Source organism: Heteronotia binoei, chromosome 6 (genome assembly GCF_032191835.1).
Source record: "Heteronotia binoei isolate CCM8104 ecotype False Entrance Well chromosome 6, APGP_CSIRO_Hbin_v1, whole genome shotgun sequence".
In the NCBI taxonomy this organism is placed as follows: Eukaryota; Metazoa; Chordata; class Lepidosauria; order Squamata; family Gekkonidae; genus Heteronotia; species Heteronotia binoei.
Window position 1 is genome coordinate 38,167,549 of NC_083228.1, and position 17,863 is coordinate 38,185,411.

General features: G+C 42.6%; 1 protein-coding gene across 2 annotated transcripts in view; it reads right to left on the minus strand.

Annotated features, from left to right (window-relative positions):
* Positions 1–3,043: 3,043 nt before the first annotated feature.
* The window catches only part of PANK1 (pantothenate kinase 1), a 32,053-nt gene continuing 17,233 nt past the window's right edge, over positions 3,044–17,863 (minus strand). For both annotated transcript variants that reach the window (XM_060241300.1, XM_060241301.1), the window contains exons 2-7: positions 16,197–16,549; positions 13,548–13,801; positions 10,146–10,322; positions 9,162–9,285; positions 6,007–6,132; positions 3,044–4,654 (exon numbers count right to left, since the gene is read on the minus strand). In XM_060241300.1, coding sequence (XP_060097283.1) covers positions 4,595–4,654; positions 6,007–6,132; positions 9,162–9,285; positions 10,146–10,322; positions 13,548–13,801; positions 16,197–16,549 — 1,094 coding nt within the window. In that variant the 3' untranslated portion in view covers positions 3,044–4,594. The remainder of the gene's footprint in view (positions 4,655–6,006; positions 6,133–9,161; positions 9,286–10,145; positions 10,323–13,547; positions 13,802–16,196; positions 16,550–17,863) is intronic.

Consider the following 17,863-nt stretch of genomic DNA (forward strand, 5'->3'; position numbering starts at 1 on the left):
CTTAGGGATGGCACAACTTGTGAGCCACTAAGTCAGAACACAACCTGTCCCTTTGTTGTCAGTCACAGGCAAGCACCCAGAGCATTATTTTATTTTGGTATCAGTAGGCAGAGGTCCATGGCAAATGGGTTGTATTCAGCTCAGTGGGCCTTAAGTTAAATCCTGCCCCCCCCCTACTTTTTAGCCGTTTCCTGTGACTAGCCTTGTGTGACTCATGCACTGCTTCACTGTAGGAAGACTGATGGCTTAACTATATTTATAGTTATCGGATGGGGGAGACTTGTCTTGGCAGTAGTCTGAAAAAGATCTAGGGGTCTTAGTAAACCATATGCTGAACATGAGTCAACAGTGTGATGCAGTGGCTAAAAAGGCAAATACAATTTTGGGCTGTATCAAAAGAAGTATAGTATCCAGATCACATGAAGTGATGGTATTGCTTTGCTCTGCTCTGGTAAGACCTTACCTGCAGTATTGTGTCCAGTTTTGGGCACTACAATTTAAGAAGGATATAGACAAGCTGAAACGGGTCCAGAGGAGGGCGACAAAGATGGTGAGGGGTCTGGAAACCAATTCCTATGAGGAAAGGTTGAAGGAGCTGAGTATGTTTAGCCTGGAGAGGAGGCAGCTATGAGGTGATATGATCATCTTCAAGTACTTGAAGGGCTGTTATATATAAAGGATGGTGCGGAATTATTTTCTGGTTGCCCCAGAAGGTAGGACCAGAACCAGTGGGTTGAAATTAAATCAGAAGAGTTTCCAGTTCAACATTAGGAAGAACTTCCTGATAGTTAGAGTGGTTCCTCAGTGGAACAGCCTTCTTCAGAGGTTTTTAAACAGAGGCTAGATAGCCATCTAACAGCAATGCTGATTCTGTGAACTTAAGGGGAGGTATTTGTGAATTTCCTGTGTTGTGCAGGGGGTTGTACTAATGACCCCGGGGGTCCCTTCCATCTCTATGATTCTATTATCAGCATATATCCAAATGGACAAAGTTCACACCATTCTTTATTTTATTATATCTTTGCCTTTCTTCCACCATGGAGCTGAGGGTAAAGGGGGAGGGAGTCCCAAGTCTCCCACCCAAACACTGACCAGCCCCAGATCTGTTTTAGCTTCAGCAGGGTTGTTGAAATAGGTACCTCTTAGAGCATACCCCAGGCCTCTGAACAAGCAACAGATTCAATTGAACTGTACCCCCTCACTCTCAAAACAGCAGATACAGCAGCAATTTTTGTCTTTCCCTGGCAGCATATACTTGTTATGAGTGCATCAGAACCTAAGAATTTTTATAAAGAATATAAAGAAAATATATCCAAACTTTATATATTTCTGTAGAAGCATTTTGACAGCTTTCAGAAACAAGGAACCTCCTAGGAGACTCAAACTCCAATCTGACAATGCCATCTGGTGGTGAAAGCACTGCACAGAAGTGCCTGGGTTTTAAATTGATGTGCGAACCTAGAGCGAAACAGGCTGATGTGAATTAGGGCATGTGCATAATCTAAACCTCTTACTTTTTGCATTGTCTCTCCCACACACGATTACCTTTCCTGTACACAGAAAACTAATATGACAGAAAGTGCACGCTAGGCTAAAATTTATTTATACCCCGTTTCCTCCCCGGTGGGGTCCCAAAGCAACTTAAGGTTTGATCGCAACTGTATTTGATCCTCACATCAACCCTGTTAGGCTAACAAAATATGATGAGTCGCCCAGTAAGTTTCCAGAGCAGAGTAGGAATATGGAAGTGGATTTCCCAGAGTCTAGTCCTCCACTTTAACTACTGGCTGTGCTGGCTCTCGACCTTTCTTCTGTACTCATTACTATACAAGGAGGGAGTGTGTTAATGTATAGGAATATTCCATCCTAATGTATAGGAATATTCCTCCAGCAACCTGAAGCACTATGGTCCAAACACTGATTTATCTTGGCACAAATTAAGAGATTACCTTCCTTTAATGCATTTCCTTCGTGAATTAACTTTTGTCTATTTCACTTGGCTTAAGTAGTAAAGCAGGGTTTCAGGATCCTGCATTTCCTATTCCACACTACAATCTGCTTTGCATGGATTGAGAGCCAATGTAGTGTACTGGTTAGAGTGTCAGATGAGGACAGAGAAGACCCAGGTTCATATCCCTTCTCTAGGTGATGCTTGGGCCAGTCATACTCTCTTCTAGCACAATCTATCTCATAGAGGCTGTTCTGAGGCTAAAATAAAAGAAGTAACAGCCTCTGAAAACTGAAGTTTTCCTCCAGTTGAAGTGGCTCTTCAAATGGAGAAGGAGCCTATGGTAGAATTACCAGTTAACATATGGAGGACAGGCAGGGATTCCAATTTCAAGTGATTCAGATGGAGAATATCCTAACATTACATACCAGATTCCATTCCACTAGCCCTGCTAAAGAGAAATAATGAATTTGTCCCAGAAATCTCTAGATGCGTGCACACATACATGCTCTTCTGCTCACTTGCTGTTCTGGAATCTTAGGCTTAAGCTTTGCTTTAACTTTTTGGAAGTGCTTTCGAGATGGCTAGAGACTGACTTTCTTTTCAAGTAACAGTTTCAACTCTTGAAGTGCTGTGGGGAGGTTTGGCAGCTCAGCATCACTTTACACATGACAAGCATGCGTGTGTATGTATATGTGTGTATGTGTACCCACACACCTTTTTTTGTAGAAAAAACCCAGCAGGAAGCCATTTGCATATTAGGCCACACTCCTATGTCACACTTGGCCATCCTTCTATGTGGGGAGATTTTTGGTTTCTACTTTATGTAGTTTTTTCCCTGTGTATCATTTAAGCTAACCTGTAGGACCCACTGCAGTTGTGTACCTTTGTTCCTAAGTGTGCTGTTTGTACCCCACTGTTCTGATATAAAGGGCAGGCATCCAGAGAAAGGTGGGGAAATCACCAGCTGTTTCTAGTTTTTTCTTTTCTGTTACTCCCTGTGCCCTTTTTAAAATGTCCCCGCTCCTATAAATGTCAATAAAAAGTGAGTGCTATAGATTGCCTCTTGCAGATGCAGAAAAGGAAGACTGCGGATGCATTTAAAAACCATCACAGCAGTAATGGGCTTTTATTTCAACCAGGTCAAGTGAACACTTCAGTTAGTAGCAATTTAATAAAGGTTCTGAAAAGAAAGAAATCAAAATACTGTGCTCAAAATGAAGAAAAACCAATTCAGAGAGAACTTTTGGCTCTTAAATCTTGCACTACCCGTCTGATGCACCCACCCACTCATAATGCCTTCCCAACACCAGTCTGCAAAGCAGGGGATGATCTGGTAGAACTAAGCTGCTCTTTGCAGTCCCCAGCCTTTGATTTAATCGTTCATAACACCGAGAAATTTAAGAGAACCAACTTTTAATTTAATTATTCAACACCTTGTGAATACCAACAAGAATGTCTTTAAAGTAGCAGACATGAACTCCCAACGTGAAAAACCGATCACATCATCTAACATTATCACATTATCCTCTGCAGCTCTGTTAATCTCATCTGCAGAGAGTGTTATGTTAAAGGAAGGGTTCCTTCTTCATATACTGTAGATCAAATGGCTGTCCTCCTCCTGGAATGTGCCGCTTCAGAATGCAGACGTGAGCACCTTCATATTTCAACAAAACACAAAGCATTTCCCAGACAAAAGAACACAAGGAAGGAAGAACGGCCTTTATTGATTTATTTTGGTGTGGGGAACATTCAGCCAGGTGAACGCCCCACCTGCAGCCTGAGAGGTTAACAGTCCAGAAACTACTTTACTGCTTCCAGGACTGGGCTGCTCCTTCCACCCAATAATCATTGCCAGCTCACAATACTATAAGTGAGGACTTTTAGATACTGCAAGGAATGGTTAACTCAACCCAAGGGGGGGGGAGCGGCAGGGGGTGTCAGGAAAGCCAAAGGGCTGCTTCTCTTTTTTCAAGGGCTCTGATGGCACATTTCATGGCACTTCTTGTTATTGCAAACTTGAGCATCCAAAGAAAAAGTCAAAAGTTGTTTCATTGGGAGGGGGGGAAAATAGGAAGATTCTTTAATGGAAACGAAGGCAACAAAGATTAAAGTACTTTAGTGCTCACACTAAATGCCAGTTTTGTAGTTTCATTTGAAACCAACAGCAAATCATGAAACGTCATGAAAAAGATTTTTTTAAAAAAATCTCCTAGAGCAATTACTAAATGAAGAATTACCGCACTAGATCAGTAAACCCCAGAAGAACAAAACATAAAATAAAACCAGTGTCTCATGTCAGGTCCTTTCCCCACCATACAGTACCCATGTTTTTTTTAAACACACTCCATAAAATCTGCCAGTTTGGCCACATTGCACATTTTGTCTCTTAAAAAAACAAAAAAACAAAACTGTATACAGGCAAAAATGCCTTTTTAAAAAAGTTTCCTAGAATCAATTCTCAAGTTAGCTTCCAACCCTAAAGTTAAAAGATCAGCTACAAGGAGTTTAAATTATTATTTACAAATCCAGCAGGTAGAACTTCCGTCATGGCTTGTCTCCCGTCCTCCTAGCAACTTTCAGTCTTGCAGCAGCGTCACAGGTTTCAAGCTCCTGATTTTCAGGGGAGGGGGGGGGGTGCTTCCATCACTGATCATCTGTCATTTTCAGCAGTTCTAGCAAGGCCCCGACAGCACCAAAATAACCCTGCAACATATGGAGAAAAACGTCAGTCAATATAAGAAGACAACGCTTTGACAAAAAGGACAATCATGTAGCTGTCCCAAAACACACACATCTGAGAACATCAACAACCTTCCAGTGGAATCATAAGCAACTCTACTGAAATCCTGCTCAAAGGAGTCTTTTTCCAGGAATGTGTTCTTAGGATCACACTGCTGGTGTGTAAATTGAAACAACAAACGAGGAGGATGTGTTCAAAAAATGCACTCAAAGCCACAAAGGCCCAAAAACCTGCTGCAAAAATCTTGAACATTTGTAGAAAAATTTGAACATTTATTTCCACATGTTGTCCCACTAAAACATCCAAACAATAAGCAATGCATAAGGAGTACCAGCTCCATTCTGTTGCTTTCTTGAATGAACATCCTGCTACATCCTACGGGGACTTTTGGACTTTCTTTGGATTTTTGGAACGCTACAGAGCCCTTGGAATTGATACAGGTCTTCATTCAAGAAAGCAATGTAGAACAAAGTTGGTGCTCATCATGCATTGCTTATTGTTTGTTTGGGTGTTTTAATGGGTCAGCATGTGGAAATAAATCTGCAAATTTGCTTTCTACAAATTTTCAAGATTTTTGCAGCAGGTTTTTTTGGGCTGTGTGCCTTTGCAGCTTGGGTGTGTGAACTGAGGAATGGTGAGCCTTCCTGCTTTACTCTCATGGTTCTGCACTGTGCCTTTTGAAAGCGAGGTTCAGGAAATCTTAAAAGAATGAAAGTGAAATTTGGAGTTTCTTTTCCACAAGGTGGAATTCTAAACAAGGACAAGCCCCCTATGGTTTAGGATCCCACTTCATTATACAAGGAAGAAAGTCATCTATACTTTATCCCCAGCAAGCTGGGTACTCAGTTTGCCAACCTCAGAAAGATGGAAGGCTGAGTCAACCTTGAGCCAGCTACCTGAACCCAGCGTCTGCCAGGATTGGACTCAGGTAGTGTGCAGAGTCTGGACTGCAGTACTGCGGCTGACCACTGTGAGCCACGGGGCAAGCATTTTACCTCTCTCTAAATCAGAAGTGGACAGAAACCACCAATTCAGTACAACTGCCAAGAAGCTGTCTAGTGAGCCAGTATGATCTGGAAGTGTATCCTAAGGGAGCTTTCTCATTAAATAGTATATTTAATACTCGGTTCTAAAGGTAGTAGATGAAGGCTTTGGATGGCTTTGTGGAAGTACATGAACTCTGACTGCTGGTCAGAAACTACTTTAGTAGGAATGTCAACCACGTAGTGAATAGTTTGTGTGTCCCACATCAACATGCAAGTAAGATTGCCGAAACGATTAATGCATGCTATATCTTCTTTCTAACAGCCTTTACCTCATGTTCCAAAAAGAGAGCTTTGAGTTGTCCCTTTGACCAGTAATCCATGGCGTAGGCTAGTACCTTCATGGAGACCATGTTGATTCTCAGAAAGTTTCCAACAAACACCACCCTATCAATGTTCTGCAAAATTTAAGTGAAAGAAGGGGGGAAATACATTTAATGAGATGCCATTTTCAAATCACACTCCCTGCTGGATTTTATTCAGTGCTCGATCCACCTCTCGGACTGAAAGCACTGATCATGAGAGCAGCCAAAACTACATGACCGTATCTTGAGAGGATAATACCAAAAGGTAACAACTTTTATCTATAACCAGAAAGCCATTTTTCAGGCAACATTATGGAGAAGTTGCTTTCTGCTCTGCTGTTGCAGTGTTATGTTGAGGGAAACATCATTATATTCATTTTTACATAGCAAGAATAGCATGTTTTGTTTTGTTTTGTTTTTAAAAGCAAAGCAGCAATGATTGCAATCACCTTGTAGCAAGTCCGCAGCCATTAGTCTTACTGGCCACATATAACTGTGTCAATTAGAATACATCAGTACAACAAAGCAACAACAAAAAAAAATTCCACAACAACTGTGTGTGTTTTGCAACATCTTCCCAGTAAGCATGTAAATGCCTGGGTTACATGTCTTCTGATTTACAGAAGTTCCTCTGTCTAGTCACTTGAAAAAAAAGTTTCTTCCTTGCCACTGGCAATCCACTGGCTGTTTTTACAAGCCACTATAAGTCATTACATTTAGCCATACTTGCACCAGATCTATTCTGAAGTAACACCGAAAAAAAACATTTGTCTCCAAATACACCTGTATCAAATCCAATCCTGTGCCATTTCTGATCTACACTCTTCAATACAACATCAGGACCAGCTTTCTGTGTGTAATGAAGATGCACGTGGGGAGATGCTTCATGCGTGCTCTGGTGCGACAACATTCAGGACAGCAAAAAAGCCTGTTCTTCAGGTTCATAACTACTACTTTTGGCAGGAGTTTGTATATCAGCCAAGAAGCTCTGTAAACACAATACCCCCAAACCTCAGGCATTTCAGAGTAGTTTCTGAACCGCTCTTGTATAGAAGAGGACATCCTTGTTATGTTTTTATGCTTCCACAGATGTATTATTAGGCTAAAGTTCCTGGCTGACAACCATCGGTATTTAGCATGACTGAACTACTTTAGAAAGAATGTGATTTAAAGTGTTCAAGATCGCATTATTTACAGCAGTAAGAACCTTGTAGAACAGATACTGCAATTTGAATCTCAAAGCTGGCAGCCTAATTATCACCCTTTTTGCTGATGACTACATCTCTTTTTTTTTTGGGCGGGGGGGGGGGGGAAATCACTGCAAGTTATTTTGGTCCAGAGATCCTCAAGTGCCTATATGATAAGGGCTAATTTTAAGCATGCACCTTTGAATTCTACTTTTCTGGACAACACAGTGATTTCCCCTTCCAGTCATATTTCTAGTAAAATCAGACAATACCATAAGGTTAGGATTCATGCCGTGCTTACCAAAGCGCTTATTGTACCTTAAGCACAATTATTTCAGCAAACTTTACAACAACCGTGTGAAGCAGGCTCCTGTTATGGATTGCAAACTGCAAATTGTGGCTGGACGACTGCAATTCAGTGGGAGCATTCCCTGCAACACAGCAGCCCTTTCTACTGGCAAAAGGGTAATAACAGGTGTTGACTATGATTGTACTGAAAACCCTACTGTACTGTATCAAAAAGAAGAAGACCGTAGATTTATACCCCGCCCTTCTCTCTGAATCAGAGTCTCAAAGCAGCTTATAATCTCCTTTATCTTCTTCCCCCACAACAGACACCCTGTGAAGTGGGTGGTGCTGAGAGAGCTCTCACTGAGTCTGCCCTTTCAGGGACAACCTCTGCGAGAGCTATGGCTGACCCAAGACCATTCCAGCAGCTGCAAGTGGAGGAGTGGGGAATCAAACCCGGTTCTCCCAGATAAGACTCCACACACTTAACCACTACACCCAACTGGCTCTCCTTTCACATCAAGCAAGAAAGACACAATCCTCTTTTCAAAACAAAATATTATCATGCTGTCAGTACAGGGGAAGAAAGGCAGCACAGCAGAGCATGATCTTGGAAGCTGAGCAGGATTGGTTGTCGGATGGGAGACCCCCAAGGAAGACTCTGCAGAGAAAGGCAACAGCACACCACCTCAGCTTCTCACTCCCCTTGAAAGCCCCTTGCTGGAATTGCTGTATGTCAGCTGTGACATGGCGGCACATGTCTGTATCGGCACAAGCTGATGCCTCGTGTTAAAGCCAAAGCTTTGCTGCTTGCAGGGGTTAGCTCTCTCTGCTTTGATAGCCCTGTACAATGCTGCTTGAACTCCATGCCACAAGGCAACACTGTAAAGAAGCTGAAAGCAAAGAGAAGGATGACTAGAGATTAAAGAGGCTTCCAACCTAAGCCAAGAAATTCGTTGATAAACATTCCAAGGCAGTCTCAGTCACAAAAGCACGGGGGGAAATTATGCTGTGACATAGAAAAAGCAATTCAAAATGTATTTTTTAAAATGTTACGCTTTTATCTCCCCCTTTATCAACCTGGAACTAGCCCTTATGGTTTCTACCAAAAATATGGTTGCCACCAAAACAGCCAAGGTATCTCCTCCTCCTCTAACAACATGTAGCCAATACAAGGAATGTGACATGTTCTCCTGCTGTCAAGCCTGACCCTGCAGTCACAGGCAGCAGCCAATGCAGTGGACCAAGAGAGGTAAAACCTGCAACCCAGAGACACCATGTCATGTGCTTGGTCTTATTACTAGATGTTAGTTGCAGAGAAGCAGAAGGAGGACACCATTGTCAAGGCAGCACACACACATCTCCCCCATGGGTCTTTGGTCCCAAGGAGCTGCTGTTTGGGGAGTTCAGAGGTGGAAAGCAGCAGGAAAAGAAAGATGGGAAAGAATAATTTTGAAATAATCTGCAATCACGGAAAGAAAAGCCAGTGGGCCAAAGCATCATTTGACGGCGAGGTGAGCAACTGCAAAAGGTCTTGAACAATGTGTACGTCTATAGGGATCAAACGTATAAGCCCCAGATGCAAGCACTTCTGGGAGCAGAGCAGGAGCTTTCAAAGCTTACCAGCACACCCAGCCATACCCTTACCTCGTTCAGTGCGCACATCCGAGCAATGGAACCAATGTTGTTGGTGATGGTGACCAAAGTTGCTCTTGCCAGGTCCTCTTTACTGATGGAATCCCGCTTCTCTTTGCTCATCATGTGACCAAAGCTGCACGACAATACTAGAGGATGTCATCTTTCTTACATTTTTTTTTTCAGAAACACCAATCTTTCTAAATACGTATTTTTAAATAGCTAGTCTGAGACATATAATAATTAAAAGATTTCTTGATTCAGGGTAAAAGATAAGTGTGTGAATTTAGCAAACTAGTAGCTGCTGCTAACAACCGTGAGCTACGATTTCTTTCTTAAATATTGACTATATTTTAAGTCTAAAACTTTGTCTTTGTTACATTCTGAATATGTGCCAGTGAGCAAACAGCAAGGAAGTCCTGTGATAAAGACCAACACGTTTATTTATTTTTGGTATGAAATAGGCTATGAAAGTGATGTAGACAAGAGTAAGAGTTCAGTAGCACCTTAAAGACTAACAAAATTTGTGGCAGGGTGTGAGCTTTCATGCGGTACTGATCACTTCTTCCGATACAGCTACAATGTGAGTCCATTTGTCCTGCTGAACTGTAACTGATAACAGAGCTCAAGACAATGCATCTACCTGGACTGAATGTAGACTTAGGTTTCCTGTCTCATTCCCTCTCTCAATAGACGTTTATTAACTGTGTTTTCTCTTTCATGCACCCCACTACTTTCAGCTGTTCAGTTCATGTGTTTGAAGGTAGCCACCTGTGGCCACAAGACATCTAGAAATCTGTTAGACCCGAAGACACCAAAGGGGGTACCATTGTTTTTGCTGCATGAGATTAACAGTCCTGTTGGTGGACTGAATAATTACCCTTAATGAACAGAGGGATCCAGGGCAAACAGCGGGATTAGATAAGTACCACAGCATGAAGCCTAGCCATATTTATTACCAGGCATATAATCTCCACATGATCCACTGATATGTACCTTGATGCTACAGCAGATCCTTGGAGGCCAAACCGTTCATAGTCTCCTCCATAAATGTCTTTCACCAGTTTATCAACATTGGTGCTGTCTCCTTTGGCTGCCATTTCTAGAGCTTCTTCGAAGGTCTCACAGCCAGTCAGCAAACAACACAGTCCCAGGAATGTACCACCGCCAAGACTGGAGAAGGAGAAGAACCATTTCAACCATACTGTTTGTCCAAGTTCCTACACACCTATGCTCTAGCCAAGCCTCTAATACCTTCCTCCAGAAGAGCCCCACAGACTGTAAATCTGCTATGCATGGATAAGGGGTGGGGGGTTTGATAGCTGAGGCAAGATATGCTGTGGTTCTGTTGGAGAATAACATCCACAATCACTATGAACTATCTAGCCCAATCATAGAAGCTAACCTGGGGCAGCCCTGGTTAGTATTTGGATGGGAGACCACCAAGGAACGCCAGAGTGGCAATACAAAGGCAGGCAATGACAAACTACCTCTGAATGTCTCCTGTCTTGAAAACTCTATGGGGTTACCATAAGTTGCCTGCAACATGACAGCAAAAAAGAAGAAGCAGTTCATACACTCAGCTATTAATCCTGTAGATGGAAGTGGCGGGCACGTACGGCTATACATACATAAGTCCAGTCTGTTCCATTCTTCTTCCTCCAATGCAAAATAAAAAAAAAGAATAACTGCACAGATCAGGCTAACAATCTGTGCTCTGTTGTCATGCTATCCCATGCTAGGCTAAAGGGGTATTTTCACCATGCAAATAGGACTGACTGCCAGTGTATGAACTGGACAAGCAATGCGTTTCACAGAACTGTGCACCTGCTAAAATATTTTACATGTAACGTCTGCAGGAGTTATAGTTTTGTGAACATGCAAACCCTGCAGTGCCTGTGAATTTTAATAAAAAATAGTGTGCAGTTGCTTCAGAAGTTATCAGCGAATACACAATATGGGTAGATCCAGGTGGGCAGCCGTGTTGGTCTGAAGCAGTAAAACAAAGGATTCCTGAAGTATCTTTAAGACCAACGACGTTTTATTCAGAATGTAAGCTTTTGTATGCATGCATGCTTCATCAGACAATGGAATGGGGTACAGTCCATTATCTGATGAAGCAGGCATGCATATAAAAGCTTACATTCTGAATAAAACTTTATTGGTCTTAAAGGTGCCCCTGGACTCCTACTTTGTTTTACACAATACAGGATTATGGTGGTGGAAAGTACCATCAAGTCACAGCTGATTTACAGTGAGGTGACCCTGTAGGGTTTTCAAGGCAGGAGATGTTCAAAGGTGGCTTGCCATTGCCTGCCTTTGCATCATGACCCTGGTACTCTCTGGAGGTCTCCCATCCAAATAACTAGCCAGGGCCGACTCTTCTTCACTTCCAAGATCTGGCGAGATCAGACTAGCCTGAGTTTCCAGCTCTTACTAAAATATGTCTCTAGCCTGAGCTTCCAGCTCTTACTAAAATATGCTGCTTCTAGTTTTTAAAGAGATTAAGTAAGTGCATGGAAACCTATTTCCATAACTACAAAGTTCTTATCCAAACGGATACATATACGCAACTGGCTCCGAGTAAGACCATGAATTGTTAAGCTGTTCCAAGGGCTACAATTCATGGAACTGGTTAAGAGTACAAACGGCATGCAACACCCATTCAATCAAAAATCCACAAGATCTTTATAGCAGTGAGATCCCCTTCTATAAGACCACCCAGCCTCCTTCTCAAAATGGCACCCTTTAGCTATGGCAACCTTGATTAGAGCAGATTTCTTTAAAATATATATATATATCTTTGAAGTAACTCAAATATTTTGTTAAATTAATGGCCATAAATAATAGCAGCTGTAATTAGAAAATGTGCTATTAACATTAATTATACTGAAGAGATGTCCTGCTAGCAATAATTAATTTTGCCATTAATACTGCGCCTTCAGGGGAATTCCTCTACGAATATTTAATGCACATGGATTCGGTCTCTCTGATCCTTCTTAATTCTCTTTAATGTACGCATACAATACGCAATGGATTAAATCCTCTTATCGGTTTTGCTGTCCAATTTCCCATAGCTGACAGCAAAGAAAAACAATATTCAGCAGCTTTTCTAGGCAAGAAAAAACTGGAAGGGATATCAATCAAAATCAATCAGCTTGCCAAAAATGAAGGCATACAGCTAGGTGTGGCAACAGTGATAGTGCCCCAAATACCACCAATCGCTACAAGCATTTAAAGCTTCTCTAAATTTCTTTTTGGTACAGTGTTACCAAAATGGATTCAGAGGAGGAAGAAGCAATGCTTGCTGCTAAGAAAGAGGACTTCAGGGCTCAAACAAGTGTGGAAGTAGCAGGTATCTGTTCTGGAGGAAATCCCATTCCTTAATTCTAAATGTGCAATGACAAAGGTTATGGTTGGTCAGTGGCAATGGGGAAACATTCTGTACATGCTCAGGAGCACCTATTTACACTCTGAAGAAGGGATGCTCAAATCACATAATTCAAGGAGGAAAGGTTGAGGCTCCAAGGCCAATAGAACCTGCAGGAGGATTTGGTTTGCTCTTCCTATGCTGCTTCACTTGCCAGAATTTATACTTGTCTTTTAAAATGGTTTAACAAGCCATTACAGCGAGCTGCTTTAAACAAAAATGTAATCCACTGAACAGTTCCAGGTTGTTTGGCTCCTTCCTCTCTAGTGTACTGAAAACTAATAAAGATTTTTTTTTTTTACTGGTTTAAAAAAAACACTTCCTTGGTTTTTAAAGCTAAGACACACTTGTAAGGCTTCGATGAGGTAGTTCTAGGTCTATTTCAGAGCTTGAAACATAAGGCCAAACAATGAGAGCTACTGATATTGCTAAATACACAGAGATGCAGCCTTTATTTTGTATTTGAAGAGTTTAAAAAAATCCTACCCAGCTTTGCTGACTGAAATTTTGGGGCACAAAATGAGACAGACATCTGTTTTGCCCACAAAGCTTCCCTGTTCCCTAAGATCCATCCATAACACCTAGGGTGATCTGGTCAAGAGTGTTAAAAATGGACTTTGGATGAAATCCAGACTCAGCCATCTATCCCTATCATCCCACTCAGCAGAGTCTGAAGTCTTCTTTCAACCTAAGGAGACGCCCTCCATTCCAGCGGAAGAGCCACGTTGAAGAAGGAAGCTCCTTAGGCTGAAAGAAGTTCCTTCAGCTTAAAATAGAAGATATGCCTTTGATTCCTTACTTCGAGGGCCCCTTTCTAGAGCCACACATATGTAGATAGGAAGGAACAAAGAAAAGCAGTTATGTTTAAATAGCTTTCACTTCTCTGGCAGATTTGAAACCTCTCCTCTAGATAAACTGACATTCAGTTTTAGAATAAGAAAGTTGATCTCCTCAGACAGTATATTCACCTGGTCCCTGTAACTCTCTTGTAGTTATCCTTGGAATACACTGCTAAGATGCTGACCCCGGAACCTATGTTAACCAGCAACATAGGATATGGATTATCAAGGCAGTAAGGTTTTTTCTGACACCGTTCAGGATCCGTGGGATTTTCAAAATAATAGCACTCTGGCTGGCCGTTGAATCCCACTGAATCCACATAAAGCAGGCCCTGGATCAAGCAGTCCAATTCATCTAGCTTATGAAGCTGCAGGTCAGCAATCTGTAAAAAGAAGTTAATAAGTGAACACTTTCTGATACAGCATTAAAACGAACCAAAGGGTTGAAAGGTTTTACTCAAGTACTTTGTACTGTTTGAGTTGCATATGAAGGGTTATAGCTAAAGTAATTTTTAAACAGTATTATCTCTATAGGGAGTTTTTAAAGCTAAGCGTGCTTCCCGTTTGGTTGTCAACAAGCACAGGCACAAGGTCACCATGTGCTGCACACCGGAGCTCTGCTTCTCACTGAAGAGATCTTAACTCTTATTTCGTTAGACCAGAGAGGGGCATGTATACAAGAGGGACCCCACTGCTCCAGGTGTGTGCACCCAACCTGCTTTTGCCTCCTGCGAACAAGGTTTATATATGCTTTCTAAAACGTAACACAAAATTTGGCTTGACTGAAAGCAATACTGGAAAGCAAAAGCGCTGCTTGCATATACTTTGGGAAACCACTCTGGGCTCCTTTAAAATGGACAGCTCTCTCTGGATTTAAAGCACAGCTACAAAGTCAGAGCATTTTTATTATGACATGGTTTATCAATTATCATCCTATAAAACTACAGGCAGAACTTCACAGCCGAATTAAAATTTTATGGATGGCCTTGGGCTGAACTACTGTCTAGGGACAATCTGTGTCAATCCAAAACGTTTAAAAGTGCTACGATGGCTCACTGTTGAATGATGAGTATTCTTTTAATAGGAGTTACACCCAATTCTTTTATCAGATGGCCGCGTAAAAAAAGCTGCCAATTCTCATAAAGAACTACGCTGGTTGCAAATACAAGGTTTTTAATACAGTGGTCTAGTTCAAAATCTTGCAGAACTCCAAAAGCCAAAAGAGAAAGACCAGGAAGCTGGCATGAAAGGCAGGCAACATCAGCTCTGCCCAGTACCTCCCCAGAAAAGGGCCCCTTAATAATCTATAGGTTTGGGATGTGTTCTACCCTTGCACACTTCAACTGCCTGCTCTACTTCTCCATGTTTGCACTCATACATACACATAAATCTGCAACAGAGAGACATAATAAGGGAAGTTCTTGGATTTGGATATGATGGAAGCTAGATATGAAGACCCTGGAAGCCAGACTGGGATGTGGATCCAGAGCAGCATTTCTGTGGGCACATGGACCTCTACTCATGGGGTGAAATCTTCTTACCTCTCACCTCCTGCTGCAGCCCAGATGGTGTTCTGGAACACACTTGTCCCCAAGGAGCACTGTTTCAGGGGGCATTTGGGACTGTAGTGGGAGGGAGAGGGGAGAAAACTCTGCAGGCAGAAGTCCTTGCACCCATGAATGCACTGCTCTTGATCGAAGCCTGAACTTCTAGATCACCAGCTGCTGATTTTTTGGGGGTTAAAAGAAAAGGTTGTGATCACAGGGTTAAAAGGCAAGTTTGTGATCCAGTGCTCCACCACATCTTTTACAGCCACACAGGCAATACGATTCCACACAGGCATTCATTTAGTGTAATGAATGGTGTTGAACTGGACATACTAAGCACTTCATTTATGAAGGTGACTTGGCATCATTACTGTCCCAGTCCAACCAACAGAAGCTGTAAGTTAAAAATGTTAAATGTATACCATGTGTCAATTCAGGCTTGAAAAACATGGTACCCAACAAGCCAATTGCAACATCACCCCAGAGTCAGAAACGACTGGTGCTTGCACAGGGGACTACCTTTATCCAGGTATGGTGGTCTACCAAAGACTTGATAAAATAGTTTAAATAGTGCCCTTTTGGATCATACACCCGTGGTCCATCTAGTTCTGCACGCTGCCTAGCATAGTTGTTGACAAGTTGTCCTAGAGAGCCAACTTGTATAGTATAAAGGCCAATGGCTTTCCTCGATGTTACCTCCTAGCACTGATATTCAGAGGTTTACTCAGTGAACGTGGAGGTTCCCTTCAATCACCACAGCTACCCCTCCATGAACCTAATTCCTTTCTAAAGTTGTCTGTGCTAGTGGCCATCATTACATCCACCTGGCAGTGAATTTCACAACTTGATTGCTTATTGACAAACTTCTGGATTTTGCCAAACAGCTTGCAAGATACAATACACAACTGGAGGCTGTGACAGTCCGACAGGCCGTAAATAATGTAGGGCAGTGTTCATCTAAAAACAAATGATCAATCAGTGTGGCAATAAGGGGAGAAATGTTCCGTAAGGCAAATTTGTTAACATGACACAGCAGTTATTGGCAAACCCACCCCCTTCACCAAAAAAGAAAAGAGTTTTTATAGTCAACAATTACTAAAGCTTAAAAGCAGGTTTGAAGTGACAACAAAAAATTTACGTTTTGGTGAAAGAAGCTCCCGTATTTGATTTGGCAGCACTACTATTGCTTTGGGGGAATACTTAATCAAAAACATATGAAATTCCAACATACCGTAAGAAAATCTTCCTCAAACTTGTAGGCTCCACCTCCTGTGGCACAAAGCGTGGTGTGCAAGCTTGAGAAGTTCTTTTCACTACCCATCTGTATGAACCTGTGCATGGCACAGCTTGGAAAACGGATGAAGTGAAGATTCCCTTTGCGTCCACACATAGTCAAGTTTTTCAGTTCAAGGTGGACATCTCGGATCCCAGTTTTACCATAGGCTGTGTTGGAAGTCAAATACTTCCTAATGCTTTTCAGGTTTTCCACTTCCTCCTGTTCCTCTTCAGCTGTAATGTCTTTTGGTTCAAAATAGACCAGTTTAACAAGCGTTCCACCAATATCCATGCCAAACCATGGGAATGCTGGGGAGGAAAAAAAAAAAAAGGAAATCATGGCATACTGAAAGCAAGTTATCCAAGACATTTCTGAAAATTCACTGGAAACAAAATCCATGAAATCAAAAGATGAAAGACTTATACAAATTTTAAGCTTAAACTCAAAGTGAATTTTAGCGCAATTCAGAGAGTGGGAGGTGAAAGTGTATAGGGAGACAACTAGGTGCTATGCCTGTATATCTCCAAGGTATGCTAGCATAAAACCAAGATATGCCAGCAGGGCTACATGGCACCTCACCTGGCAGGAAAAGGGAGCAGTTGAAGAGGACTTCATCATGGATCAGTAAGTGTCTTTTGGATGGCTGCAGCATGCACCTTAGGAAAGTTCCCTGGCACATGGAGTTCCTCATGGGTGAGACTGCAGACCCTGACAAGGCCAGCACAGCATCTGTGCTCTTTGCTACCACTGCACAAGACCCTGTCCAGCATCTGCACAGGTAGTGACTCAACAGGGGGCTCTCAGAAGACAACCAGTACAATCCTTGCTGCTCTGCTTAGTTGCCAGTTCCAGCCCACCTTCGGAAGCATTCTGCTTTGGGCAGCCTTCTGACTAGCAAGTTCACCTTACTCAGATGCATACTGAGCTAGGGGCAGCTCAGCCTGTCTCCCTGTGGCCCCTGGAAGCAGATCACAAAGGCACAGGTGCTCTAAGGGGACAGAGGGAGTGGGCAACCCAGTTCTCTTTTCACAAATGCAAATCAATTAAGTCTGGAAGGTTCTACAAATCTGTCCCTGACTGTTGGTTACTGAGTGGATAGGACTAGCTCCATGCCTCTCCCTGCCTTATCTCCTACTCCCCCCTTAGGACCACCCTTCACATGACCAAGAGGGTGGGCTCTGCCTTACGGACCCCCATGCTGGGACTGCTGTTGCTGGCCTTTCTGCTGCCACTGGACTTCTGTTGCGTTCAGCTACAAAATGGAGCAGAGGTCCACTGGCACCCTAAAGGCTGGCCCCACATGTGGGTCCCCATCATCCTTCTACCCCACCCTTCTACCCCACCCATGTGCATACACACTGCTAGCTGTGCTGTTCCATCTTTTGAGGTCAGTGGGAGCAATGCATCTGTTCTTCCCCACGCAAGGTTCCAACAAGAAGCCCTGGCCCTGCTCTCCCACTGCCTTTCCAATGAATCATGTCTGTCTGTGCAATGGTCTCTGCCTGAGCAGCTAGTAATATCCGGGCTGCAGTGGAGTGCCTAATGCCAAGAGGTATGTCTCGTCTGAACCCAGACACCCTATGAGGTAAATGGGGCTGAGACAGCTCTGAGAGAACTGCTCT